This window comes from Colletes latitarsis, chromosome 1 (assembly GCF_051014445.1).
Source record: "Colletes latitarsis isolate SP2378_abdomen chromosome 1, iyColLati1, whole genome shotgun sequence".
Taxonomy (NCBI): Eukaryota; Metazoa; Arthropoda; class Insecta; order Hymenoptera; family Colletidae; genus Colletes; species Colletes latitarsis.
In genome coordinates this window covers 55,467,404-55,493,000 of record NC_135134.1, presented here as the reverse complement: position 1 = coordinate 55,493,000, position 25,597 = coordinate 55,467,404, and the positions used below count along the sequence as shown (strand labels likewise).

At 45.3% G+C, this 25,597-nt stretch overlaps 3 protein-coding genes across 15 annotated transcripts in view; 2 read left to right on the top strand and 1 right to left on the bottom strand.

The window, feature by feature from the left end:
• The window catches only part of Ten-a (Teneurin-a transmembrane protein), a 594,721-nt gene extending 575,054 nt beyond the window's left edge, over positions 1–19,667 (top strand). For 11 of the 13 annotated variants that reach the window (XM_076772668.1, XM_076772616.1, XM_076772642.1 and 8 more), the window contains 9 exons: positions 3,469–3,495; positions 7,659–7,778; positions 9,334–9,512; positions 9,765–9,916; positions 10,075–10,733; positions 10,794–11,029; positions 11,112–14,431; positions 14,494–14,677; positions 14,745–19,667. In XM_076772668.1, coding sequence (XP_076628783.1) covers positions 3,469–3,495; positions 7,659–7,778; positions 9,334–9,512; positions 9,765–9,916; positions 10,075–10,733; positions 10,794–11,029; positions 11,112–14,431; positions 14,494–14,677; positions 14,745–15,706 — 5,839 coding nt within the window. In that variant the 3' untranslated portion in view covers positions 15,707–19,667. The remainder of the gene's footprint in view (positions 1–3,468; positions 3,496–7,658; positions 7,779–9,333; positions 9,513–9,764; positions 9,917–10,074; positions 10,734–10,793; positions 11,030–11,111; positions 14,432–14,493; positions 14,678–14,744) is intronic. The other 2 variants (XM_076772625.1, XM_076772634.1) reach the window with 2 other exon arrangements.
• A 265-nt stretch (positions 19,668–19,932) lies between these two features.
• On the bottom strand, positions 19,933–21,689 carry LOC143345081 (tetraspanin-11). Its single transcript, XM_076771856.1, has 6 exons — positions 21,441–21,689; positions 21,113–21,295; positions 20,519–20,689; positions 20,263–20,352; positions 20,087–20,206; positions 19,933–20,001 (listed from the first exon to the last, which is right to left on the bottom strand). The coding sequence occupies exons 1-6, from the start codon at positions 21,660–21,662 to the stop codon at positions 19,933–19,935; spliced, it is 855 nt and encodes a 284-aa protein (XP_076627971.1). The 5' UTR covers positions 21,663–21,689.
• Positions 21,690–22,868: 1,179 nt separating this feature from the next.
• On the top strand, positions 22,869–24,875 carry LOC143345558 (deoxycytidylate deaminase). Its single transcript, XM_076772824.1, has 5 exons — positions 22,869–23,429; positions 23,509–23,744; positions 23,891–24,104; positions 24,251–24,375; positions 24,473–24,875. Exons 1-4 carry the CDS (start codon positions 23,389–23,391, stop codon positions 24,351–24,353), a joined length of 594 nt encoding a protein of 197 aa, XP_076628939.1. The 5' UTR covers positions 22,869–23,388; the 3' UTR covers positions 24,354–24,375; positions 24,473–24,875.
• The last annotated feature ends 722 nt before the right edge of the window (positions 24,876–25,597 follow it).

The window sequence follows — 25,597 nt, the reverse complement described above, 5'->3', positions numbered from 1 at the left end:
TTAATCGTAGTGAGAAGATACGTATATTTGCCAAGACCTACGAGTGGCCTGAAGGACTTGGGTACACCACAGACAGCAGGTGTTGGGTGGCCGTAAGACCCTGCAATAAGTGGCAAAAGACACATTTAGCGGCTTGTACCCTCAAGGTTATCCCTCCTACTCGAGTGTGTCTCAAGTAGCCCACTCGTTCCAGGAATTTTCTACGTTCCTTCCGCGAGCATTCGAAATTATGAACTATTCCCACCTGCTTATTATCGAATGACTATTTCGGAGTTTCTACAAGACTTAACATTATCCTTTTAAAGATAATATATCAATTTTTTATCAAAATTCCATATGGAAACTCGAGTGAATGTCGAATGTTTCGGAGTAACTTTCGCGATACGAAATAATTAGCGCGACCAAAGTGATTCTTGATCGAATCTCGGGAAGGGATCTCACCAAACCAGAGACATATTTGCGCGTCCATGGTCAGCGACCTTTGTTCAACAGTGATGAAGATTTGTTCAGGACGCGTGCGGCCACGGCGCGTCAGCGGCTGTGAGCGCATTTCGGGGGATTCGTGTATTTTGTCTAGTGTTTATCCTCTGTGTGTACCCTTGCCACCACCAGATCACCATTCACCCCACAGCCGAAGACCGAAAGAGGCTCCGTTCTACGTACAGACTGAATTGAAAAATATATTTAAAAGAAAAAAAGAAATTCACAAAACGAAATAGAAAAAGTCTGCACACGTAGGAAAAAAAATGCTCGAGAAACTCGGTTTTTCCGGTGCATCTCGATCGATCGGTCGATCAAGTTCTCGCCTCGCGTCAAGTTTTACATGTTCCAGGCACCGATGTCGTCGTTTTGTCACGAACTGCGCGCGCAATACCAAGCTACGCGAAAGCAAACAAAAAAAAAAAGATAACAAGTGTCGTTTTTTTCCAAAATTCTTGTGATCGCCACAGTTGTTTCGGCCATTCGTTTAAGCAGTTTACCAAAAAAAGGAAGATTCATAGATAAAGCGCACGAGGGCGATCGAATTCCCGGCGTCGTTGGCACCGCGCGATCGGGGACGCTGATCTGGAACGCATAATCGCGGCAATTTGGTAAATCGTCCGGTTCCGTGAAACGATGGGAGCAAGGAAACGACGACGCCGCGGCTCGATCGCTCGAGTAAAATTATTTCTAGAAATGGTAGACACAAGTTTGAAATGTCTCGTGCTACTACTGGTTCCTTTGCTCTCGCGCGTCCTCCCAGGAGTTCGTATCTGCGTGTTACGATTTGTGCATATACATATATGACAGTTCCGTCTTTGTCTGAGAAAGGGACGTCGAGAGAGCGGGATAAAAGTTTGTTTGTCCCTGTTGTGTGTCCATTGTTTCGCGGCGTCTCGCACGATGGTATTGATCACCGTTTCCGAGCACCCTCGCCGCCTTCTTCAAGACGCTCTTCCTCACCTTCGATCGATTGGAACACGATGCAGCGTCGTTTTTACCAAGCACTGTCGCTCTATGTACGCAACAGCTTCGCTATAACGTCCAACCGCACCGAATTGGCCGCTCAAGGTCGTCCTGGAGTTATCCCCACCCCCATAACGCTTGCCTACTTTGCTACTTTCGAGCCAATTAGCGCTGAACACAATTTCATTTAGATAACAAACATTACTTGCTAGTCGCTATTTAAAAAATTGTGATGTCTAATGAAACTTTTATGTTTCAACGATAGTTAAGTTTACATTCGAGTAGAAATTCATTCAAATAACGTAGATCAGTGCTGTCCAATATAAGCTCCGAGCTTAGGAAGTTTTCCCCACTTTGTTTTCACTACCATAATGCAAGAGCAGTTTTCGGTGTTTCCTTGCATAGGACGAACCACGCAGTTTGCCCGCACATGATTCTTTCGTTGTTAATGGATCACAGTATTTTTTATCATGAATGGCAATTCTTAATATCCGAATAATAAATAATAATTCTTTTATCTTTTGTACGAAAAGGGGAAGCAAGTGGGCGTGGCGTGAGAGTGGGGGATAATGTCCAGCGTGATTCACAGCTGAGGAACGTGGCCTTGAGCGATCAATCGAGTTCGATCCGACGTACGAGAGGAGGTCAGGACTCGGCGTAAGGTTTTTTAAACGACAACAGACTTTAACTGTTTGCGGCAATGAATATAAACAAACGCTGAGATACCAGAACAAAAATATAGAATAATCTTTGGTTCCTCTTGGTTAATCCGACGACTTCCAAATTTTAATCTTTAATGCTATTTTTTATGAAAACAACCGGGAACCCGTGGCTAAAATTCCAGTGTTTTCATTTATTATCTGCTACATTCTAAGCCTGGTATCGTCTGAAAAGCACTCGCCCTAATCCCGACCGACCCTTGTTAGGTAGATTGCTTTTCGTCGACTAGAAAAACGACAGCTTCGAAACGACAACGATAACAAAATTCTGTAAATTACCAAGAGAAAAGAGCGAAAAAAAGACGTTCGATCCGATCGCGAGAAACGAAACATGGAGGCATCAAGAATTCTTATCTCGAGGCCAAGCAAGACGAAAACGTCCATCCCTACGGAATGGAATCCCGGGTACCGGGCAGACGGAATACAAGTATCCGTGGCCCATGAATCAGAAATTCAGGCTGGCATCGTGATCGCTCGGACACCGTAATCAATATTCCGAAGATCGTCCGCCGACATGGCGGCCGACTCGATGCAGTCTCTTCTCATTGTCAGTCTGGGGCTCCCTCGGAGCTGGGCCAACCGACGATAAGAGAGATCGCCTCGAACGCTGTCGTTTCGGATCGTCGTCGACTCGAGACGGGACGCCGGGCGTCGAACAAAACGACCAACGCTCGTTAACGTAGCGCACTGACGTTGGGTCAGTCATCCGAGAGGCCAGATCCAAGCTCTCCCTCGCTCTTTCTCGCTATCTTTCTTTCTCTATATTGTGCATATATACATATATGCATATATATTTATGTGTGTATGTATCTATGTATATCATATACGTGATGTGTGTGCGTAGTTTCCAACTTGTGTCTGTCACGTGTATACCACTCTATGTTGGATGAGTCTGCGGGTGACTGCGTTCATGTTGGCGTGACTGGCGAAGACCGTGTGTGTGATGGGTACGCTTGATTTAGTGTGTGTCTACGTCTATTGTTTCTGTAACGGCGTGCGGAACATTGCGAGGAGCACTCGATTCCGTCGCGGTGTCGATACGGGGGATGGGAATGCAATCGCGGTGACTCCGAGGACAGCGTCGCGACGCCCTGTGGTATCCCCCGCGAAGGAGTCCGCGCGATCTTTCGATCGTTCGTTCCAGCTCCACGGAGAACAGAGTAAAACGATGGACAAGGAAATTTACGATGGAAACGATTGCTCGCGCAATGTTGCGTACGCGCGTCCGTTTATTTGCCCGCTACACGCGGGTTCTGTGACCGTGGTAACGCCCTTTCTTCTCGTTGGTTTTTCCCACACGTAGTACGTTCTGGAGTTCCTTTACACCGCGGTAAGTTGCAGCTCAAGCTCTCGCTAATCGTTCATTATCCAAACAACAACAAAAAAGTACCATCTATTGCTCGTTTCGCTCGTACATTCATCTTACATGTTTTTTCGTATGTCCCGTATATGTATCTATCTATCTATATATGTATGTTACTACCTTTAGCCTGCGTTTTATAACTATTTTTCTTCCGTTTCGATTCTACTGTCATTTACTTCCGTCTATCCTATCGCCTCATCCCATTCTCGGCCTGCTCATCGATTCGTTTACGTTGCCAGTTATAAGTTCGCCAGTGTTTGATCATACTTCTCGCTTATTCGACTCATCCACCGTTACCCCCCCCCCCACCCCCCACTCCAAAACCCTTACTCTCTACTCTGTTTTTGAATCGCTGTCTCTTGTTCTCTTTGTACCCTTTTTCGATCTTTCGCTCTCTATCGCTCACTCATTCGCTATCTCTTTCTTCCTGTACTTACCTATCTACCTGTGTATCTCTTTCTATCGTTTTTTTCTTTTGGGCTCGATGGCTGCGTTCGCGCACAGGCTGCTTTCGAGAAAGCAAATTCAATCGTTTCGGTATAAATTCACCGACAGCGATCTCTATCCGCTGCAGTTGCTTCTGAAGATGTCCTTAAACGGAACACGCGTCTGTCTTGCCTTCGATCTAACAATTTCGTCTAGTCGATGATCAGTTGCATCACGTTTTTGTCTATAGCTTAACGCGGCATTAAGACGTTCAACAGCGTTTGACCGTGTTCGAAGATGCGATTCAGCCGCGCGCGAAGCCGCAGCCGCTTCGGCCCGTTTCACACCTACATTAAAAACTACTATCGTACGAATTGTCTCTGTGTTATCTGTGATATGTCGTCGGTATGTTGTCTTCCCCCGCCGTTTCCTCCCGTCTGTTCTTTTTGTTCTGTTATGTATTGTCTTCTTGTCCTTAGCGCTAAGTTAGCTACGTCTTACCCCCGTAAAATGGCTCTAGTATGTTTGAGAATCGTGTTCTTATACGATACGATATATATATGTATATATACACATATATACATATATATACCTGGTCTTGTGTTGTTTTGTGTTGCCAGGCTTGCACTTTTATGTACGTATAACCCCATTGTCTCGAATTTGTCTCTAGTGAACTTGTCCCTAGCATTCACACGAAACGCTGACTTTATCGCGCGCCTCTTGTTGCGTCCAAGACTCTTGCGTTCCATAACCTTTTTTTTCTTCAACTGTTTCCTTTATCCGTCGTTACAAAGCATTACGATATATAATAATAATAGAAATGACGAAAAAGAATGTATAACGAAGAGAACACAAACGATGAACGACAAAATACGAACGTGTTTGCCACGTATTTTTTCTTTTTTCTTCCGTTCAACCGACGAATCGGCAATATGTATGCAATTACGGAGATCGGAGAACAACCGTACCGAAGCTTTTCTATACACGACGACGATAATGATGATCATGAAAGGACCCGAAAGGACCATCCCTCCTTGTCCCTTGTCTACGTCTGTTATCACCTGTCTTACAATGTGCCAATAACCCCGTACACCAAAGCCCTGTGTCTGTCTTGAACCGATCCGTGCTATCTACCCACCGAAAGTGTATCACGTGCCAAAACACGACCAACCCTCTTTTTAAGAAATCGATTCTAATCCGATCGCCGCGTTGCTACGAAAGTTACTCGTCTATCGTTCGGTCCGCGTCGCCACGGCATATATTCGACCCGTCGGGATTTTTCACGCGCGGGAATTAGTAAACGAAATTTAAAGAGAGAAAGAGGAAAGAACAAACAGACGAGAAAAATTATAAAACCAAGAAGAAAGAGGAGAGAGTCTCTGACACCGAAGGAATTCGCGAGAAACGAATGGAAAGGCACGAAAAAGATCTGATGTACCGTATCTGAAACGAGAAGATAAACAAAACTGAAAGAAAAAGAGAGAAAGGGAGAGAGACAGATAATCGGTATATTGCGTCGGAGTGTTGCGCGATTTCTCTCTCTTTAACGAGACACCGTCCGTTCTCTTTTTATTTTCTTCATTTCCCATCGTTCGAACCGTATTATATATTTAAAAAGAAAAATATATAAATATAGGTTTGATGTCTGCTGCCTTCGAGATCTCGGTGTGTTCGAGACCGTTAACTACGCATCCGTTCTCTATTTTCCGTTTCATTCTTTCGATTGGTTCACACTTGAGTTTCTTTTTTCTTTTTTTAACCATTTACTATGGTTTGGACTTACCAGTAGTGACGACTGTGCCTGCCACCTTGCTGTGCTCGTACTTGGAGGATCAGCACCCCGGCTCGTTGTTTGATCCCCAAGTCACCCGACGAAAATGGTGGCACGGTGCGCGCAGCCGGAAGTAGTTTCCGGGACCTCGAGATCGTTCGTAACGGGGGAAAGTGCGATCCTCCAAGAACGAATCATGCCCCCATACGCAATCCCTTAGGGACCGATTAATATATTTATATATCTACATACCGAATGCATCTATGCAGCCTATTACACGGCCTCTGATTCACTCTTACAATTACATCGTGATCCTTAGTTGCTTGCTAATACTTTGAGTCTCGTACAGCGTTAAGCTTACCTATCGTACCAATTTTCTATAATAGTAACTAATTTGTCTAACCAATATTCAGGGATTGCAAACTTCTCTTGCGATTCCCACGCGGGTATGTGTTCCTGTGCATCTCTCGCGCAGCGACTTAGCCGACAATCCTGCAGAGTTAGATCAGGCAACGCCACACGAAGCTTCTTCACACGCGTTATTTAAACTTTACAAGTATAACCTCTCTCCATATCGCGTGTTCTAAGTTTATACTCCAGATCCGCCCGTTGAGGTATTGACACGCGACTAAGCGTCACCGTGTATATTTATCTTGTTTGCAGGCATTATTATTATTCAATGAAAGGCACTGTGACAGGCTGCGTACGTATGCGCGTGATACACCGCATATTCTATATATATTATTATTATTATTATTATTATTATATTATTATTATCTACCTACCTACATCGATCTCATTATATTCAGCACTACACAGATCGCTTAAAATATTCAGCTTTAACATACTCCAACTTTATATATCGCAGATAATCCAGCCCTGAAATTTATTACGTACCATATTTTACATTATGCCTATTACGTATCTATTACATGATATATATGCATGCGTTCTACTCTCACGAAAGTACCAAAACCCACGAAACTCCCCCTTATTTACCTGCCTCGGGACGATCATTCTTTATTTGCCGAATGATCTTCTTTTCTCTCCGCCCACTACCCCTAACCCCGAAAGACAGTGCTCGAAAACCAAAACAAAATCCACAAACAAGAACAAAAAAAAAAAGAAAAAAAATGAATGAATAAAAAGAAAAACATGTTCCCGCCTCGCTGCCAATGCACGCGCGCGCCATTATTCCACGTTTGTAAAATGAATTTGCATCGCTTCCCGATTCCGATCGTAGCCAATGAAGTCGCGGACCGTATTGGCAGCGAAGTGAGAATATTGGATCGCATTGAACCGTTGACCGCGGAAGCTGATTTGACAGACTGAGTCGATTGTTCGCGCTGGCCGTCCGTGCCTTAGGATACCTTGCACCGCGAGAGAGAGAATCGATTCGATTTTTGTCTGGAACTCGTTCGACGGAGCTGGGCAGATTTTATTCGCGTATAACGATCAAAAGTTTTTAGATTTATTCGTAATATAGCCTTTGCCTAAAATAATTTGACCCCTCGACGGCTAGCAATTAACGTAGACCCAACTGTGATATAGCCTAGGGTCCAAACGACTGATTAAGTTTCTCTATGTAAGATAAAATAGTTTTCGCGAACGAAATTTGGCCAACTTTGCGCTCCAGCGTCCGTCTATTGCAGAGAGAAGGAATGATCAGACCTGGAAGGAATTGCGAGTCGTATTGGGTCAGACGTCCACGTTCTACTCACGGATGGCACCGCATTCTACTTACAGATGACACCACGTTCCCCTTGACTCGGGGCTGATCTTTCTTTCCGCTAGCAATAGATGTATTCCGTTTTCGGGTTTTTTTAATTTTGTAATTTTGATTCGTGGGCTTCGAATCAGCGTTCCGCGGCGCGACGGATCAACGACACGATCCGATTTCGAAAGACCTCGATATATCTTTGATTTGTAACAGTCGAGTGGCGGTGATGCGAGGCCAAGTTGTAACCGAGCAAGGGATCGGAATAGTAGGCCTCAGAGTGTCCGTGGACAGGGACTCTCGCTTCGGATTCACGCTGACCAGAGCCGATGGATGGTAAGTAAAATTTCTGTTACAATTGCCAATATGTATTTTACGAAACGCGAAATATATATTTCGATTCTATTAAATCCGGAAACGACAGCAGCTAGACCGTGGAAGCGACTTCCATTTGCTCGTAATCGAACAGTCGAAACGAAAAAGAATCGCGTGCAGTCGATTCACGGGGGTTTTAGAGTTTCCGGCCGGGGATGGAGTTGGTAGATATCCACGAACGTCGGTACACCGTATGCATGACATTAGTATTTGTGCAGGAGGATGCGCGGCGGGCGTGTACGCCAGCTTGGACGTCCTTCGTAATAGGATCAAGGCTGCATTGTAGCGAAGGGCGGAGGGGGAGAAGGAGTCGACGGGAACACCTATATCAACCAGGTGTATAGTAATCCTGGCGAGGATAATCCTGAAACACGGAGCTGGAGGAGTTGGCCCTGTAAACCACATCAAAGCCCGAGCTAATGATGTCGAAAGCTTCCTAATTACTCCGTGCAAACCTGCGTGATTAGTCTGACCTCCGTTACCACCATCAGGCCACCTTGCTTCGCCCACGAATCCCGCCCCCTCCGCCTCCGCCTCGCCATCGCTGTCGAAATTTTACGATAATATGCTGAGCTACGAATGAGAGATTGCATCGCGGCGAAATCCTCGTCGAACTCGTCGAAACGTCGACGTCTACGACTCGAAACGTTGCGCGAGTTGTTCCGGGTAATCCCCGCGAAGCCCGGAATCGGGCAAAACTGTTGTACTCGTCGCTTCTATTTCGCATTAATGAATATACCGGAACCAGACGACGGATTGGCAGTTATTGCCGCGGACTGGGTTGATAAACACCGGGAAACGCGAATGTTTGCGGCTGTTTGATTGCGAGTACCCTTGTGCACGGCTTACGCTAAGTCCTTCGCGAGCAGGCAGACCACTCCGTCGGGTATTCCCCTTGCATTTGCGAGTCGGACTTCAGAATCGGATTCGCGATGCGCAAAAGTTGCGGAAACAACGGATATGCTGGCTGGTCTGGAAAGAAGAAAGTGGTCCGGATTCTACCACCTTAGACTTCAATAATTTTCAATGTGTTATGGAGTGGAAGATTTTTCATTTTTACGCATCGATGCATCTAAAAGTAATTACCCAACAGCATAACTGCACGCTGTAGATGGGCCATTGTCTTCGTTCCTTTTATCGATGACTTCCTCCCAAAGTGTATTTCAAGATTCAAGCCACTTTATTCCGAAATGGACGCACTGGCAGGTCCATTTCGTACGATATTCTGTTTCGCTTCGGCTAGAAATGCATCGCAACGATACTCTAAATCTACTCCTTATTCTACAGCAGTCCCGGTAATAAATCTCGCAACTACCCCTGACATAATACCAAATTTCTTTTTTAAAATTCCACAGCAATGTTAAAGAATTTGTACGACTGTTGCGCCCGAAACTACCCTTACGGTTCGGTCACGGCTGAGGCTAACCGACGCGTATCCCTTATCGATCGACCAGACACCCCCGAACGCAATACCGGAAGCGGTATAGTTTGAAATGCATTTACCTACTTCGATCAGGTTTGACGTGCTGGTCAACGGCGGCGGTGCAGTGACGCTTCAGTTCCAGCGTAGCCCCTTCAAACCCCATACGAGGACCGTGTTCGTGCCATGGAATCAAATAGTGGTCCTACCGCCCGTGGTGATGACCCTTAACATGGAAGACGATAAATCCAACCAACCCCCCAGTCCAGCTGTCGGTAAGTATCGCTTCTTTCTATATCGTTTTCGTCTTTTTCCGTTCACCTTATGTCGTGTTTCGCCGACAACGGTTATCATCTTTGCGTTCCGTCCGATTTGTTTCGTTTAAAAAGTAATCACTAGCTACGCTCATCGTCGGAGAAGCAACGAGGTCGTTCGAAACCTCCCTGAACGTGTGTGCCGTCTTTGTTCCGTCCTTAAGTGTTTTACGTTTTTAAGTTCCTTACCATTTATGGCGTACAACATAATAGGCTTCCCAGGGATATCGATGGGACTCTTTAGCGAGCACGGCCCGTGTCTAGAGCACGACCACGAGCTGCTACGCCCCATCATCGTCAGCACTTGGATGCCGGAAAAAGTCGGCGGTCTGCCCGGCAAGAGTTTGGTGTTCGCCGAAAGTCAGGTAAACAAATTGCCCGTTTGCACCCTCCTCGGAACTTCCCTGACCCAAGTCAAAGCACTGTCCTAAGGCGATTTAAAATTCAAATGTCCCTGGCTCCTCCCTCCGTCTGGTGAACAACATCGAGTTTTCGATACGAACGGCTGACCGGTTCTTTGCAGATCGTGCAAGAGAGCATCGCGATTCCGGGCTCGAACCTTCACTTGATGTACCAGAGCAGCCAAGCAGCCGGGTACTTGTCGACGGTGAGGATGCAGCTGACCGGCCCGTTCATTCCGAAATCGCTGACGCACGTGCACGTGCACGTGGAGATCGAGGGCTCCCTTCACACGAAGACCTACGAGGCGGACCCCAATCTGACGCACACCTTCGCTTGGAATAAACGGAACGTTTACAAGCAGAAGGTGTACGGCGTGGCGCAGGCCAGAATCTCGATAGGCTATCAGCATTCGACTTGCGAATCGATGATTTGGGAGACGCAGACCGCCACCCTGCAAGGATTCGACGTGGACATCTCGGACATCGGCGGCTGGGGCCTCGACATCCATCACCACTACAACTTCCACGAGGGTATCCTTCAGAAAGGCGACGGCACCACTCTCCACTTCAAGCAGTATCCGCGTACCGTAAAAGTGGTGATGGGGACCGGGCTCAAGAGAAGCTTGGTCTGCCAGGACTGCAACGGACTGGCCAAGGACGCTCGACTCTTGACCCCGGTGGCCCTGACGAGCGGTCCGGACGGCAGCATTTACGTGGGCGACTTCAATCTCGTCCGCAGGATCACGCCTGAAGGAAACGTCTACACTGTGCTGGTCTTGAAGTAAGTGTCGAGCTTGCACAGGGAGTCGAAAACAGAAGTAATTCTCATTTACATTCACAGCGCGACGCAGGTGGCTTACCAGTATCACTTGTGCGTTTCTCCGGCCGACGGACATCTCTACATCAGCGATCCCGAGAAACATCAGATCCTCAAGGCGCTCACGCTGAAGGTAGTCCAGAACCCCAGCATCAACATCGAACCCGTCGTCGGAAGCGGGGAAAGATGCATCCCTGGCGACGAGAGCCATTGCGGAGACGAGGGGCCAGCCATCCGTGCCAAATTGGCTCATCCTAAAGGTAACAGGACGTTCTATTAACGTCTTAACACCCTTTGCAAATTAAATGGGAAACAGTTTAATGTATCATCTCCATTTCGTAGGAATCGCGATCGCAGCCGACAAGACCATGTACATCGCCGACGGGAGGAACATCCGAGCAGTGGATCCCGACGGTATCATTCACACTTTGGTGGGCCATCACGGACACCATAATCATTGGTCGCCGGCGCCGTGCGTCGGTGCCATACCCGCTCATCAAGCCCAGCTGCAATGGCCGACCGGATTGACCCTAAGCCCCCTGGACGGTTCTCTGCACTTTATCGACGACAGGCTAGTCCTGAAGCTTACCAGCGACCTAAAAGTGCGCGTTGTAGCAGGCACGCCTCTCCACTGCACCAGCAACACCAACGGGAACAGCAACGACGGGGATCTCGTCGTCAAAATGAACTCGTCGATCACCACGAACCCCAAGAAGTCGGAGGAGGTGCTGGGCTCTGTGTTGGCCGTTGGCTTCAGCCCAACCGGCGAGCTTTACATAGCGGAGAGCAATTCGCACAAGGTGAACTCCATCAGGACCGTGGACAGCTCCGGGAAGATGTCTCATTTCGCTGGCCAGCAACAGCAACGGCTGCGCGACCAATGCGAGTGCAACAACACGACGCCCAGCACCAAAGATCTGGAGAGCTGCGCGTGCACGGATGACGCGAGCAGCACGGAGACCCTGTTGTCGTCCAACGCCAAGTTCACCGCGATCTCCGCCCTGGCGATCTCGCCCGACGGCGTCCTGCACGTGGCGGACCAGGGCAGCCTGCACATCCTCGCTCTACAGCCCTATCTTCCGAATCACGACGAGAGCGGGGAGTTCCACATACCGTTCCCACCGACCAACGAAGTTTACGTGTTCAATCGGTACGGTCAGCACATCTCCACGAAGGATCTAACGTCCGGGAAGACGCGATACTCGTTCTTGTACAGCAAGAACACGAGCTTCGGTAAGCTGTCAACGGTGACGGACAGCGCTGGAAACAAGATTCAATTCCTGAGGGACTACAGCAGCGTGGTCAGCTCGATCGAGAACACGCAGGACCACAAGTCGGAGCTCAAGATATCCGCAGTCGGATTCCTGGAGAAACTGTCCGAGAGGGGCAGAGCAGAGATCGCTCTCGGTTACGATGGCTCTACCGGCTTGCTGACCAGCCGATCAGGGGGCGGTGAAACGTACATTTACAATTACGACAGTCTGGGGCGCGTGACAGACGTGATTCTGCCTACCGGGGAGAAGTTGAAGCTGTCCTCGGACTTGTCTGACGACGAAGGCTTGTCGGTCAAAGTGTGGGCTCCCCTTCGAGCTCTGTCGAAGGGCGACAGGCAACGGAACGTCGAATTCGTCATGAAGAACGAAAAGTCGAAGATGCTGACGATCACCGACGGCACGAAGGTCAAACAAGCCGTGGCGTTCACGAACAGTAGCTTGGAAGTTCTGCTCCCGGGCGGTGGAAGGGTCCTCAGCGCAGCTACCACCAAACATCCGCTGTTGGAAGCCGCGTTACCGGTGGAAGCTGAAATGTTGCCCATGTGGAGCTATCAGTTGATGTCCTTGGGAGAATTGACCAACACCATGACCACCACGTACAGCTTGGTGGGCGACGTCAGTCACTTCCAACAGACGCTCAACAGGGAGATTTGGGTGAACGATACCCGGGTGATCGGCGTGGAGTTCGAGCAGGCATTCAGTCGCGAAACGTTCTACGACAAGACGAGGAATCCGCTTCTGACGGTGACCTTCGATCCCGCTGGTCTGCCTCTGACCTGGCAGCCTTACGAGCAAGGTCACAATCTGAGCATAACGTACGACAGATTCAATCGCATCGACAGCTGGAAATGGGGCGGTTCCGATGAGACGTACGGCTACGATCGCCACGGACAGCTAGCGGAAGTGACCAACAGCCAGGACGGCACGAAACGGTACACCTACAACGACTTTAACATGCTCTCCAAGATCACTCTGGCCAGCGACAGACACTTCTCCCTGCAGTACGACGACGACGGTGGGCTACGTCACATCATCCTCCCGTCAGGAACCAAACACTCGTTCTCCTGTCAAGCGTCGCTGGGTTTCCTTCGAGTGACGTACACACCACCAGGATGCAGCAGGGCGTATCTACAGCACTACAGCCACGACGGGAACCTGCTGCAAACCGTGTTTCCGGGCGACGGTGCCCGCATCGTCTACAGGTACCACACTTCCGGGCAACTCGCCGAAGTTGTGCACGGCGACGGGAAAAGTGAGATCAGGTACACGGAGAGCGGTTTGCCGTCCGAAGTGATACACTCTGAACGCGACGTCGAGTACAAATGGGATTACCAGTACAGCGCGGGTCTCCTGGTGGAGGAGCGCATTGACTTTGGCGCTAAAACTGGCCTCAGCAACGCCAAGTTCACGTTCGAATACGACTCAAACTTTCGACTGATCAACGTGCAGGGCAGAATAGGCGGCCAGACTCTGCCCACCCACACGATGGCGTACAGTCCCAGAACGGGTATGCTCGAGCAAATCGGACAGTTCAAGGTGACCAGACCGCAGTCCAACGAAACCACCGTGTTCGACGGCACGGCACTCTTCTCTAGAATGACCGACGACAGGTTCTTGGAGACCCAAGTGACGCTGACCATTCATCAGCTGGAAGTGTTCAGGATGGAGTTTGCTCACGATTCCCGGGGTCGTATCAATCAGACCAGGACCTACACGCGTAACATAGCTGTCAACACGTACACCAACGTGAAGAATTACACCTGGGACTGCGACGGTCAGTTGACTGGCGTCGAGGCGCAAGAACCTTGGGGGTTCAAGTACGACGGTAACGGGAACATGCTGTCGCTTACATACAGAGGCAACACGATACCCATGGAGTACAATAACATGGACAGGATCGTAAAGTTTGGCGAGGGGCTTTACAAGTACGACAACCGGGGCTTGGTGGTGCAAAACGCCAGAGAAGAACGGTTCAATTACAACGCCAAGGGCCTCCTGGTTCGAGCCACCAAACGCGGACGGTTCGACATCAGATACTATTACGATCACCTCGATCGTCTCGCCACCAGGAAAGATAATTACGGAAACGTTACACAGTTCTTTTACAACAATCAGAAACGGCCTCACGAAGTGAGCCAGATATACAGTCCGCGGGACGGTAAACTAATGTCGTTGGTGTACGACGACAGGGGACATCTCATCTACGCACAAGTCTACAGACACAAATATTATATCGCCACCGATCAATGTGGCACCCCGATCATGATCTTCAGCCAGTACGGCGAGGGCATCAGGGAAATCATGCGATCGCCCTATGGACATATCGTTTATGATTCGAATCCGTATTTGTATCTACCCGTTGACTTTTGCGGGGGACTTTTAGATCAGGTAAGAAGGCATTGATAAATAGAAATTGTTTGCAAGCTCGACGTCTAATTGCTCAATCGCAGGTAACTTCGTTGGTGCACATGCCGAACGGGAAAGTCTACGATCCGCTGATAGGCCAGTGGATGTCGCCATTGTGGGAAAACGTTCTCGACAGGGTGGACACCCCAACGCATCTCCACTTGTATAGATTTAACGGAAACGATCCTGTCGATGTCAGGCACACGGACAGGGCAAATCAGCCAACAGGTAATCCGTATTCTATTTGTCGGAAATATCGATCCGCAATATACTCAACGCGTTTTCATTTTTCCAGACCACATATCATGGATGTCGCATCTCGGGTACGACCTGAAGAGCCTAGCGCCGCAACTGTTCCCCGAGGAGCTGCCCGACAGCCTCGTTCCACCCGCCCTCGGTCCAGGCACCTCTATCTTCGGTAAAAAGAAGAGAACCAGAAACCTGAGCGTCCAATCCGGCTTCCTCGCTCATATCGCACAAAGGCATTCCGGCGACGCGATCAGTCTATCGGCGCCGCCGCGTTCCGCGCTGAAGAAGGACACCAGCGAGCTGATACCCAGTCGTCTGGGCGCAGCAACCGATCCTCCGTTCGGGAAAGGGATACTGGTATCCAGGACAGAGGATGGCCAGGCTGTCGTGTCCAGTGTACCAACCGCGAACGCCATCTACGGCGATGTGTTCACGTCGGTGTTCAACCGTTCCTACTTCCTGCCGTTCACGTTCGTCGTGCACAGCGCCCAACAGGACGCGTTCTACTTCGTGAAGGAGGAGACCTGGCGAGCCAGCGAGGATCGCGGTCAGCTGAAGCGTCTCGGCGGTCAGGTGAACACGACGTTCCACGAGAACGAGAACGGGAGCGGTAGCAACTCGCTGATAGACGTGAAGATCCACGGTGTCAGCTACGTGGTGAACCTACGGTACGGCACCACCGCCGAGAAAGAGAAACAAAGACTGCTCCATCACGCCAAAGCGACCGCGATTCGCAAGGCCTGGCACAGGGAACGCGAGGCCCTGAAGGCTAACACACCGACGACGATCGAGTGGATGGTGGCAGAGCAGGACGAGATACTAAAGTCGGATCGAGCGTCCAACTACGAGGGCGAGTACATACACGACGCGCAGCTGTACCCGGAGCTCGCGGAGGACCCGTACAACATCCGGTTCGTGAAGAAGGCGGTCGACCCATCCAGCAAGAAGCGACGCAGAAGGAGAGGCGCGCCCACCTGTAAGCTGTGGTGGTTGGACAAGATATGCTAGATCGACCTAGCCAGAGTCCTCCTCCCCCGAGCCGGGAGAACTGTCCAAAATCGAAGCAACAGGAATTTTCGAACGTGGCGTGAGAGAGAATCCGAACGGATCGGTTGACGAGGATCGAGCCGCTGTACACGCAGCGTCCGTATGCACACGTAAACGTACTGAACACTATCAAAAAAAGTTTTATACCAAAGTCTATTTGTGTATTTCAAAGATGCCAAAAACATTAAGGTTAATATGATTATATTGTACCGTGATAGGGTGTAGTGTGTAAGGGTTCAAAACACGTGCGGCGTTTATGAGAGATGGACGCGAAACGTTCCGAGATACCTGTCTCTCGTACCCGTAGAAATTGGGGAGGGGGGGTTGTAATGGAAAAACCGGAAATAACTCGGATGTTCCTCGTCGCGAGGCGGATAGTTCTCCTGAACGACAGACGGAGCCGAGCTCGGCAGGTCTGGGTTAGCGAAATTCGCCAAGGGACGCCCGGCATCGATCCAACGCGACGCGCCAAGAGGAAACGACGAAAGCCAACGACCGCGGGAGCAGGCCATTCGTCGTTGAGGCGAATCGAGTGAGAGAAACTAGTCAATATATAGCTTTACATTGACGTAGAAACTTTTTCCAGTAGGATAAGAACGACGAGAAGAGTGGACGCCTACAGGGTGTACTCGCCTGTCCGCCGTTTACACGCGCGATATCTTAGCCGTACTTAGATTACCGGACGAGGATCCAGGACCAGACGCCTCGATCACGAGAAAAAAACAAACGAAACGGATACGATAGGTACGCTAACGTCGCGAGTGAAGGAGACACGAACGCGCGTGTATCTCAACAATGAATGGCCCTGTGGAAGCGGAAGAGGAGGATCGAGAAGGACCGGCGTCCAACGTCGAGGATCGATACGTCTCCAACTTACGATGACCGAAGGCTGGGAAACGTTAAGGTGTACTATAAAGTGGTGCTTTCTCGTGCGAAGAGAATCGGTGCGACAGTAACGAGGGTGAATAGTTAGAGGACATCGGAACATACTAAATAGCGTGGCTAAGGTATTTTTAACTGATGGATGTGTCCTATCCCCGTTCCCCCTTTAGCGCCAGCGTCCTCCACTTCCTCAAGGATTTCTATGTCGCGTCGCGTACGAATTGTTCGAAAGGGAGGCTTTATCGTTACTCCGGGGGCTATCGGTAGACGAGAACGGTCCCCCGCAACCGACGACGATTACGGGGCAGAAGGAAGCGTCGGGCGTGCGAGCCTATGTCTGTCTGTTTATGTAAGCCACGCGAACGTGGTCAAACTCATTATCGGTAAAATAATACGTATACACAATATACATATTCGTGCTTGCTGGATATGAATAACGAACGTTAACTATCGTTTCTTCACCGAGTAACTAAGTGTGTATATCTAAATTAACGCTGATCAGTACCGATCGTTTCGCTGTGTACTGAACGCCATATACGTCTCTACGTGCATAAGATATTATTTAACACCGGCTCTCGGTAACCCTCCACCTCCCAATTTCCAATAAACTCTTTCGATGCACGAACCTGTGACTTTGAGCTATCGAAAATTAGCACCGAAAAGATTTAAACCGCGTATTCAAACTTTTCTGTGTCCTAGCACTCTAAACCCGTTCCCGTTCTTAACCCTCGCCACCGCCCTCCCCCCACTGGTTTCCTTTCTTTCGATATGCCCCTCGATTGCTCCAACGCGTTACTTTCCCGCGTTTTCTCGAAACGTTTATATAACTCGCCATATTGAATACTTTGCGACGGCTTTAGGCGGCGCGGTTTTACGGGATAGATAGATGACACCACACTGACATTCGCTGTCTGGATAGATGAGAAAATTACAAAACGAAAAAAAAGATAAAACCTTATACGCTGAGTGTATAAACGAACAGAAAAAAAAAATGAATTATATATATATATAGAAAGAGAGAAAGAGAAAGAGAAAAAGAGAGTTATATAGGAAAGCTTCGTAATGTATTTTTGACTCGAACTCGAGTGTTTAGAGCTACGGTAACACCAATTCTTCAAACTCTGCGGTCCAAGCGAGCACTCGTCGGTTAACGCTCCTGCCCTAACGAGGTCGATGGCGGTCTTTATTTTAATTTTTTTTTAATAACATAGATATATCTATACGTTACATCAAATACACGTCACGCGTTCTTCGAAACGTGTCCGTTCTTTCGCACTTTCTCGTCTCCCACCCTCTAAATTAACGCTGCCAACATGAATTTCGGCGAAAGAACGGAGCATCGCGCGACGAACAGACCTCGAATGATCGTTGGTGATCGAGCCACAACTTCGATTCGTGGCCCTCTAAACACTCACACTGCCCTCCCACTCCCCCCACTCGCCCTTCCACTCCATCACACCTCGCCCACCAGTCCCATTTATTCGTATCTGTAAACGTATATAATTACCATTGAATCGGCAATGGCGTTCAAAGAATCGACTATTTTTTAAAACGAAAAGTAAAAGGTATCGAGTGTCAAATTATTGAGAGAAGAGAGAGAGTGTGTATGAGAGAGAGAGAGAGAGAGAGAGAGAGAGAGTAAAAGTTATGGTGGTATTCTCAAACCGTGCAGGGTCGCGAGAACGGTCCCGCAGCTTGTTCTTCGCGTTCTAATCGTGCCAGAAAACGAGAACAGTAAAAAGGTGAAGCAAATTACGAGTGAACTCGCTCTCTAACTTCCGTGAAGTTTCGACTCGTTTCGCGGGAAAAATAAATGGAAAGAACAAAATGGAACTTTTTATACGTTTTCCCCGACAAAGTTTTCGACCGCTGGGGTTGACGCGATTATTATAAATATGAATATATATATAAATATAAATACTTCTGGAATTAACGGGGTAGAAATTGCTCGAAGGGGCAAACTGAACGATTATTACGATTGTATTAATTATAAACTACGACTATACGCGGATCGTATATACGAAAAGAGAAATTATGAGATCTATGGCCGGAAGCTAGCTGAATCCGTCGGACCACGTGGGTGTATGCTACTCGATTCTCGCGAAGCGAACCTCGTCCTCGTCGACGAGTCGAGATCAGGAACAGCACAGAAGTTTCGAGCACACGGGAGAGAGTGATATATTAAAAAAAAATTAATAACGAAGAAAAAGAGTATGAGAGAGAGTACGACAGAGAGAAAGGAGAGCGAGTGAATGCAGAAGAGTCAAGTCATGCTGCAGCTACTACGACCACTACCTACCCCTTAAGTAGATTAACGCTACTTTGCCGCTGATCTAATTGTTTACTGTCACGTGTTGCTGTAAACCTAAACTACCGATACGATATATTTTATTTATATAATCTAATCGACTGTATTTATTGTAAATAGTCACGATGTTTGCTATGATATAATATATCTGTAATTGGATGGAACCTGCCTGAGACTGCGCCCAGCCCTGTCCTCTATAATTGTCTCTCTGTACTCGCGTACACACGATACACGCGTGCACGTAAAAACACACACGTACGTGGGCACACAGATCGATCTATATATAATATGAAAGGTAACGAAGAGAGGGGGACGATTCGATTATCAAGAATCCGTGGACGAGCAGGTGTAAGCACAGGTACCAGCTTATCTGAGCGACGAAAGGAGAGATAAAGACAGATCTGTAACGCGTCCGGCGAACTATTACGATGTCAATATTTCGTCTTGCATTGGACGACAATTTAAATAGCCGTACTCCTCGTTGTCGGAACTCTGCTCCCCCCCCCCCCCCCCTCCCCCCGCCCCAGCCCTATATCGATTCCGTGAATCTCACTCATTCGGGAACCCTTTCGAGGATGAAAACGAACGATGGTCACAGATAATTTTTATAAATGTATTTCTCCCATCCCCACCCAGCTCCGGTACTTTCAACGAACTCCGGATCGATCGATGGTCGTCGTAGAGGCGCTCGAAAGAGTTTGGCAAAATAACAAAACGAAAAAAAAAAAGAAACGATATAAAATTCCAATTGACGAACCGCTGCCACGTCTGGCACACTGTGTCACACAACCCAACCAGCATGTCCAATGACTTACAATATTACTATCATAAGTACAATATATTAAATGTTTTCAGAAAATATATGATCTATATATGATAATAAAAACGGGAAAACGTTTCATTGGCGAGTCTGTAGTTTGCGTCATTCTGATCCTCGTTCACCCTCGCCCTCATGCTCTCTGAATACGGTACGCCCCTCGAGCCTAATTATCCGCGATCAGCTATGGCTGGACGGACGTTCCTTCATTCTAGCCAGGATGCAGATTGCTAGCAGGAAGCTTAGCAACTGCAATGAAAGTCGTTTGAAACTTTATTCGTGCCCTTTTGATTTCAAGTACACTATATACTAACTTTATACGGCAGTAACTTACTACGATCAGGAAGATCAAGAGCGCCGATATGCTTATCGCGTGAACGTGTGACTTGAGTAACAGCACGGCGTTTCTCAAACATCCAGTCTTGAATGCTACAGCATCCGTCATTCGTATGCACTAAAGAACATACATTTATGTAAACGCGGAAGGATTAATTTTCGAAAAACCTTTACTTCTTCGATGGAATTGGTGCAGCAACTTTTCGGAATGCTGACATGATACTTGGCCCAGTCACTCGATGACTTAATTCCACAACATTTCAGCTAAAAACACAGTTCTTTCTTAACATCTGTCTAAAGCGTCCAGAAAGAAAAAATAGAATAAGATACAGAACACTTCGCAGTATAGTACACTGTATGGTCAAATACTTTCACTACTGTAGCCAATAACTAGACCATCTACTGAAAATAAACGAAGAGGATCTTTTACGTGTCTGTGAGTGTTGTCCCAAGCTTCTCTACTCGACAAAAGGGAATTATAAGTTTCCATAGAAGTAACCATGTCTTTCTGGATATTAATCGTGATATGCTCGAAGATCCAGAAACTCAATATAGCGCTAACAAATATAACGCAGAGAAACAACAAGCAACACGTAGCGTACTGAAACGAAGTAATGTTCTTAGATCCTTTAACACAAAGTAATACCACAGACGAGGTATACGAGTAGACCTTTCACCTTATGAACTTTCTGTACAACGTCAAACAAATTTACTAAAAATGAAAAATGAATTTTTAAAAAAAATCGACAGGGAATAGGTGTTGAAATTTTTCGGTAAAAAAAACATTTTCAGATTGTTCTAAAAAAATTATTATTAGCTGCAGGGGTAAATTACAAACATTTTTGGTGAATACACATACCCCCGAAATCCTACGCACTTTCGAAAAAAAAATTCCTTACCGAAAATCTAATGTGTGGTCAGAAATGCTTCCCCGAAATTTCATGAAAAAATACATTGAATGTAAGGTCTACTTGTATACCTCGTATATGGTAATACGATCGTTATTTCTGACTGTGGAACCTACGACGTTCAAAAACTTCCTTTCTTTTCGAATTAACCCAATAATTCCACACAACGACATCAAAGACCCAACGAGACCAACAAACAGTATAGTTATCAGGAAGAAACGGTGGCCCATCAATCTTGACATTATTTTATCGTCAGTAAGGGTCCATATCGATGTTACAACACCGACGATGCCTGCAAGCTTCGTTTATTTTAAATAAAGTTAAACGACGAAGAGTAAACTAATTATAGCGTTGGATTCGTACTCATATATTCGAGTAATTTTCATGTTATATTTTCAGTCGCAATCGTTATTCTATAATTTTAACATTTCTTTAGTTACTCACGAACGTTGCCGCGTTGATCGTTAAAAAAACAGGTTTGATGCATCGCTGCGACAGGCGATCGTACGGAGAATTGTGGAAACGTATTCCAAGAAAGCGTGGCCTTTTGTCGGTAGAGACCGTTCCATTGCTATCGGTGACATCCTCGTCTTCCGTTTCCGTTTCATCTTCGTGTCTGTCGTCCTCGTGATTTGTTCCTCCGGTAAAAAACTTGTTCCAGTTCATGTATATTTATGCAACCTCTCTGAATTTGGCCAAGAAAATAATTGAATAATTGAAGGTCGACTCGTATACCTTGTCTGTGGTAGCATATACTTTTAAATTTTTCTACAGGCCTCTGTTGACCACTGCTGACCACTTCTGATATATCTGGCAACGTATAACGATTATTACTTCTCCTACTTACTTCAGCCTTCTCAGGCTGATGACCCCATCCCCGCATCGTTGCGGTGGACTTTACCGACGAAATTAAAAAATGTCAAATCATTCTGAAAAAATTATTTTTAGTTGCGCGGATCGATTACAATCATTTTTGGTGAATAAACATACCCTGAAATCCTACGCATTTTCGAGAAAAAAATTCTTTTTCAAAAACTACGATGTAAAAAAACCTGGTGGGAAAACGTCCAAGTTTGTCGTGAAATAGTTCGTTATCTCCGACGCTAGATGGCGCCTATTTTCTCTACCTCCAACCCTCTGGTGGGAAAACGTCCAAGTTTGTCGTGAAATAGTTCGCCTTCTTCGACACTAGATGGCGCCTATTTCTCTATCCAGACAAATAGTTTTGGTGCCATCTCGCGTTGGAGAAAACGTACTATTTCACGACAAACTTGGACGATTTCCCACCAGAGGGTTGGAGGTAGAGAAAATAGGCGCCATCTAGCGTCGAAGATTACGAACTATTTCACGACAAACTTGGACGTTTTCCCACCAGGTTTTTTTACATCGTAGTTTTTGAAAAAGAATTTTTTTCTCGAAAATGCGTAGGATTTCAGGGTATGTTTATTCACCAAAAATGATTGTAATCGATCCGCGCAACTAAAAATAATTTTTTCAGAATGATTTCATATTTTTTAATTTCGTCGGTAAAGTCCACCGCAACGATGCAGGGATGGGGTCATCAGCCTGAGAAGGCTGAAGTAAGAAGGAGAAGTAATGGTATTAATCATTGATTCGTGCGATACGAAATCTTAACAAATATTAAAATAACAAGAGGTATATTCATTATTATCGATGGTCTGATTATAGTCAAAGACTAATCGGACTTTGAAATGAGAACATAAAACTTAAATGTAAAGTTCCATTTAAATTCATTCAGCTATTTATACTCAATCGTATTAATAATATACGTATGTACGCTCATACATAGGAATAATAAAAAAAAATTTCTTCTTTTTCAATAATTAAAATATGATCAGAGGGTCTCAAAACGTGTATTTCCGTAAAATAAATTTTACAAAATTTTTTTCCATTATGGGTACGTTGCTTATGTGCGCCTACATAGGCACGGAAAGTAAAAATGCCTGGGCAGTCGAGATTCCAAATCGTATGCGTAGACGAGAGGTCGGATTTCAGTTGTTAAGAGTGAGAAGACAAATGTGAGCCTTTCTCTCTCGACTCTCATGAGGCGGTCCGAAATTACTTCGGGCAACTTCGAAGAATCGAGAAAGAGGGCATGCGTCATTTTGCCTTTGTCGGGTTACCGAAACTCCACGAGCTCACGTACGCGTGATCTGGCATAGTGTGAGAGAGCACCTTTGAGCCTTTCTGGCATCACTGATAGAGTACACGTTTTTGGAGTAGCGTTTATGTCGGTTCAACGTTCACAAGTGTGCATATGTTACATATAATTTGTACTTGATTTGATAGCAGTTTATACTCTGAACACATACTATACGTATTTTTTATACATAAATAAACCTGTAATAACTTTTGATTAATAAAATTTAAAATGACGGAAAACCACACTGCCGTAGAAATTACTTCCGAACGGTATATATCGAGTGATGTCCATAATTTTGAATAGATTATCTAATAGATGTAGTGAGAGTTATAATTTTTGTTTCCGTAGCGACGTTGACAATAAAAGTAAGTCGTATATCAATTGGGATGAATATTTTATGGCAACAGCCTTTTTATCTGCAAAACGCAGTAAGGATCCTTGTACTAAAGTTGGTGCATGCATAGTGAACAACGAAAAAAAAATTGTAGGTATTGGCTATAATGGAATGCCTACTGGTTGTGATGATAATGAATTTCCTTGGACAAAGGATAGTTCTAATCCCTTAGAAACGAAGTATTTTTATGGTAAGTTTACAACAGGTTAAAGTATACATACATTTTAAGGAAACAGGCAAAAGTACAATTCCAAGAAAATTTGAGTTACACTTTGACATTTAACTTGTAGAGTGCAATGTAATTATATTGTTAAAATAACAACGTTAAATTTGCAGTATGTCACGCAGAAGTTAATGCTATTTTGAATAAAAATTCCAGTACTGATAAAAATTGTACTATATATGTCGGCCTTTTTCCATGTAATGAATGTGCCAAAGTAATAATACAATCTGGTATAAAGACAGTTGTATACCTGTCAGACAAACATGCACATAAAGCTGAAACTATAGCTGCAAAGAAAATGTTTGATTCAGCTGGTGTTGAATATAGGTATTTCAATTGCTTAGATAATGTATATTTAATCTTACCTTTTAATATTAAATCTACTGATAATATCGTATTTTCGATAATTCAATGATTGCGTGTTTTTAAATTTAACAACATAAATATCTGAAATTCGTAATGCTTGCCTGTAGACAATATATTCCGAAAAACCAAAAAATTGTAATTGACTTTACCGAAATTGATTCGAACGAAATGACTCAATTACCACCTACACCAATAAAAAGTAATATATGAATGTACTTGTAATAAAAATAATGTAAGTAGTAACAATGGTAATGTTTGTAGTAAAAAAAAGTATGCTCATCGTACATATACTCATGATTTATTTCATTTTACTCTTGACATTTTTGTAGGTTGAAACTTTCAAGTAATATTAATCGTTCGGTAACACATGAGAATACGGTTCATGGTATTGTGGGATACTCGCGTGCTCGAAGGATCAGTTACTATTATTTACATATAAAATTGAGTTGGGAGTAGGTACAAATGTAAATGAAAAATACCTCGTCGTATTTGAAATTTTTACAGATCCAGTTATTTTCATCTTTAATATTAATGACACGAGGTTTTAGAAAATAAATAAAATAATGTACAGAAGGCGAAAGAATTTAGTAATAATACAAAGATACTACGAAGTATTTAATATTGTCTGCAACTGTGTTGCAAACTATTTACTGTACAAGTGTAAACACTGATACAATAAAGTATGGCATAATAGAAATATGTAACAGTATTTATCATTTTTTCGAAACGACTGAAGGAAGGGCGATTGTTGATACGTGATATAATATTTTCTTGTTGACTCGTTATTAATATAACAACAAAGAGAAATTGAACATAGTTTTGATATATGATGATGATGACAATAATAATAATAATAATAATAATAATAATAATAATAATAATAATAATAATAATACATTTATGTACATACTATACATATTCCAGTTTTTGTCTTTAAAATAGTACTTCACTTACGTTCGTAGTCACAACTCTAATGAGGAAAGTTACATAAAGAAAGTAATTATACATGGTGATTGAATTCATCATATAGAAAAGTAATTGTTGCAACGAAGGTGCATGTGCAGTTTACGTGTATAAATATCAACACTTACAAAAAGCTTATACGGTACTATGAACGTTTGGTTTAAATATATGAATGAGTTATCTATTGTTACTATTCGTGCAGCTAAAACTATAATAAAAGATTTGTTGTATTAGTAGAAGTTTCCGAAAATATGATAACAGCTTATTGCAAATGGCAGTAATATACTAATACAATGATTAAAGAAATAAATAATCACATTCTTCGTTCGATAAATATTAATTTGTTCGTTTTTTAAGTCTCTTTAATTGGAATAACAAATTACCTTAGGAGTTAATCGTATACGTTAAAAAACTTCATACGAACCCTATATGATGAATTCATTTACATGAGGAGATGGAAGAGGATCTGGGTGGCAACCGTGCTTATTTTT

Coding starts and splice junctions, on each gene's coding strand:
- LOC143345081 (XM_076771856.1), bottom strand. CDS start 21,662: ATGAACTGGAACAAGTTTTTTACCGGAGGAACAAATCACGAGGACGAC. Junction 20,353..20,518: donor GGGACAACACTCACAGACAC/GTAAAAGATCCT, acceptor CTGTGTTTTTAG/CTGAAATGTTGTGGAATTAA. Junction 20,002..20,086: donor TCTTGATCTTCCTGATCGTA/GTAAGTTACTGC, acceptor CTTTCATTGCAG/TTGCTAAGCTTCCTGCTAGC.
- LOC143345558 (XM_076772824.1), top strand. CDS start 23,389: ATGACGGAAAACCACACTGCCGTAGAAATTACTTCCGAACG. Junction 23,745..23,890: donor AGAAACGAAGTATTTTTATG/GTAAGTTTACAA, acceptor TTAAATTTGCAG/TATGTCACGCAGAAGTTAAT. Junction 24,105..24,250: donor TCAGCTGGTGTTGAATATAG/GTATTTCAATTG, acceptor GCTTGCCTGTAG/ACAATATATTCCGAAAAACC.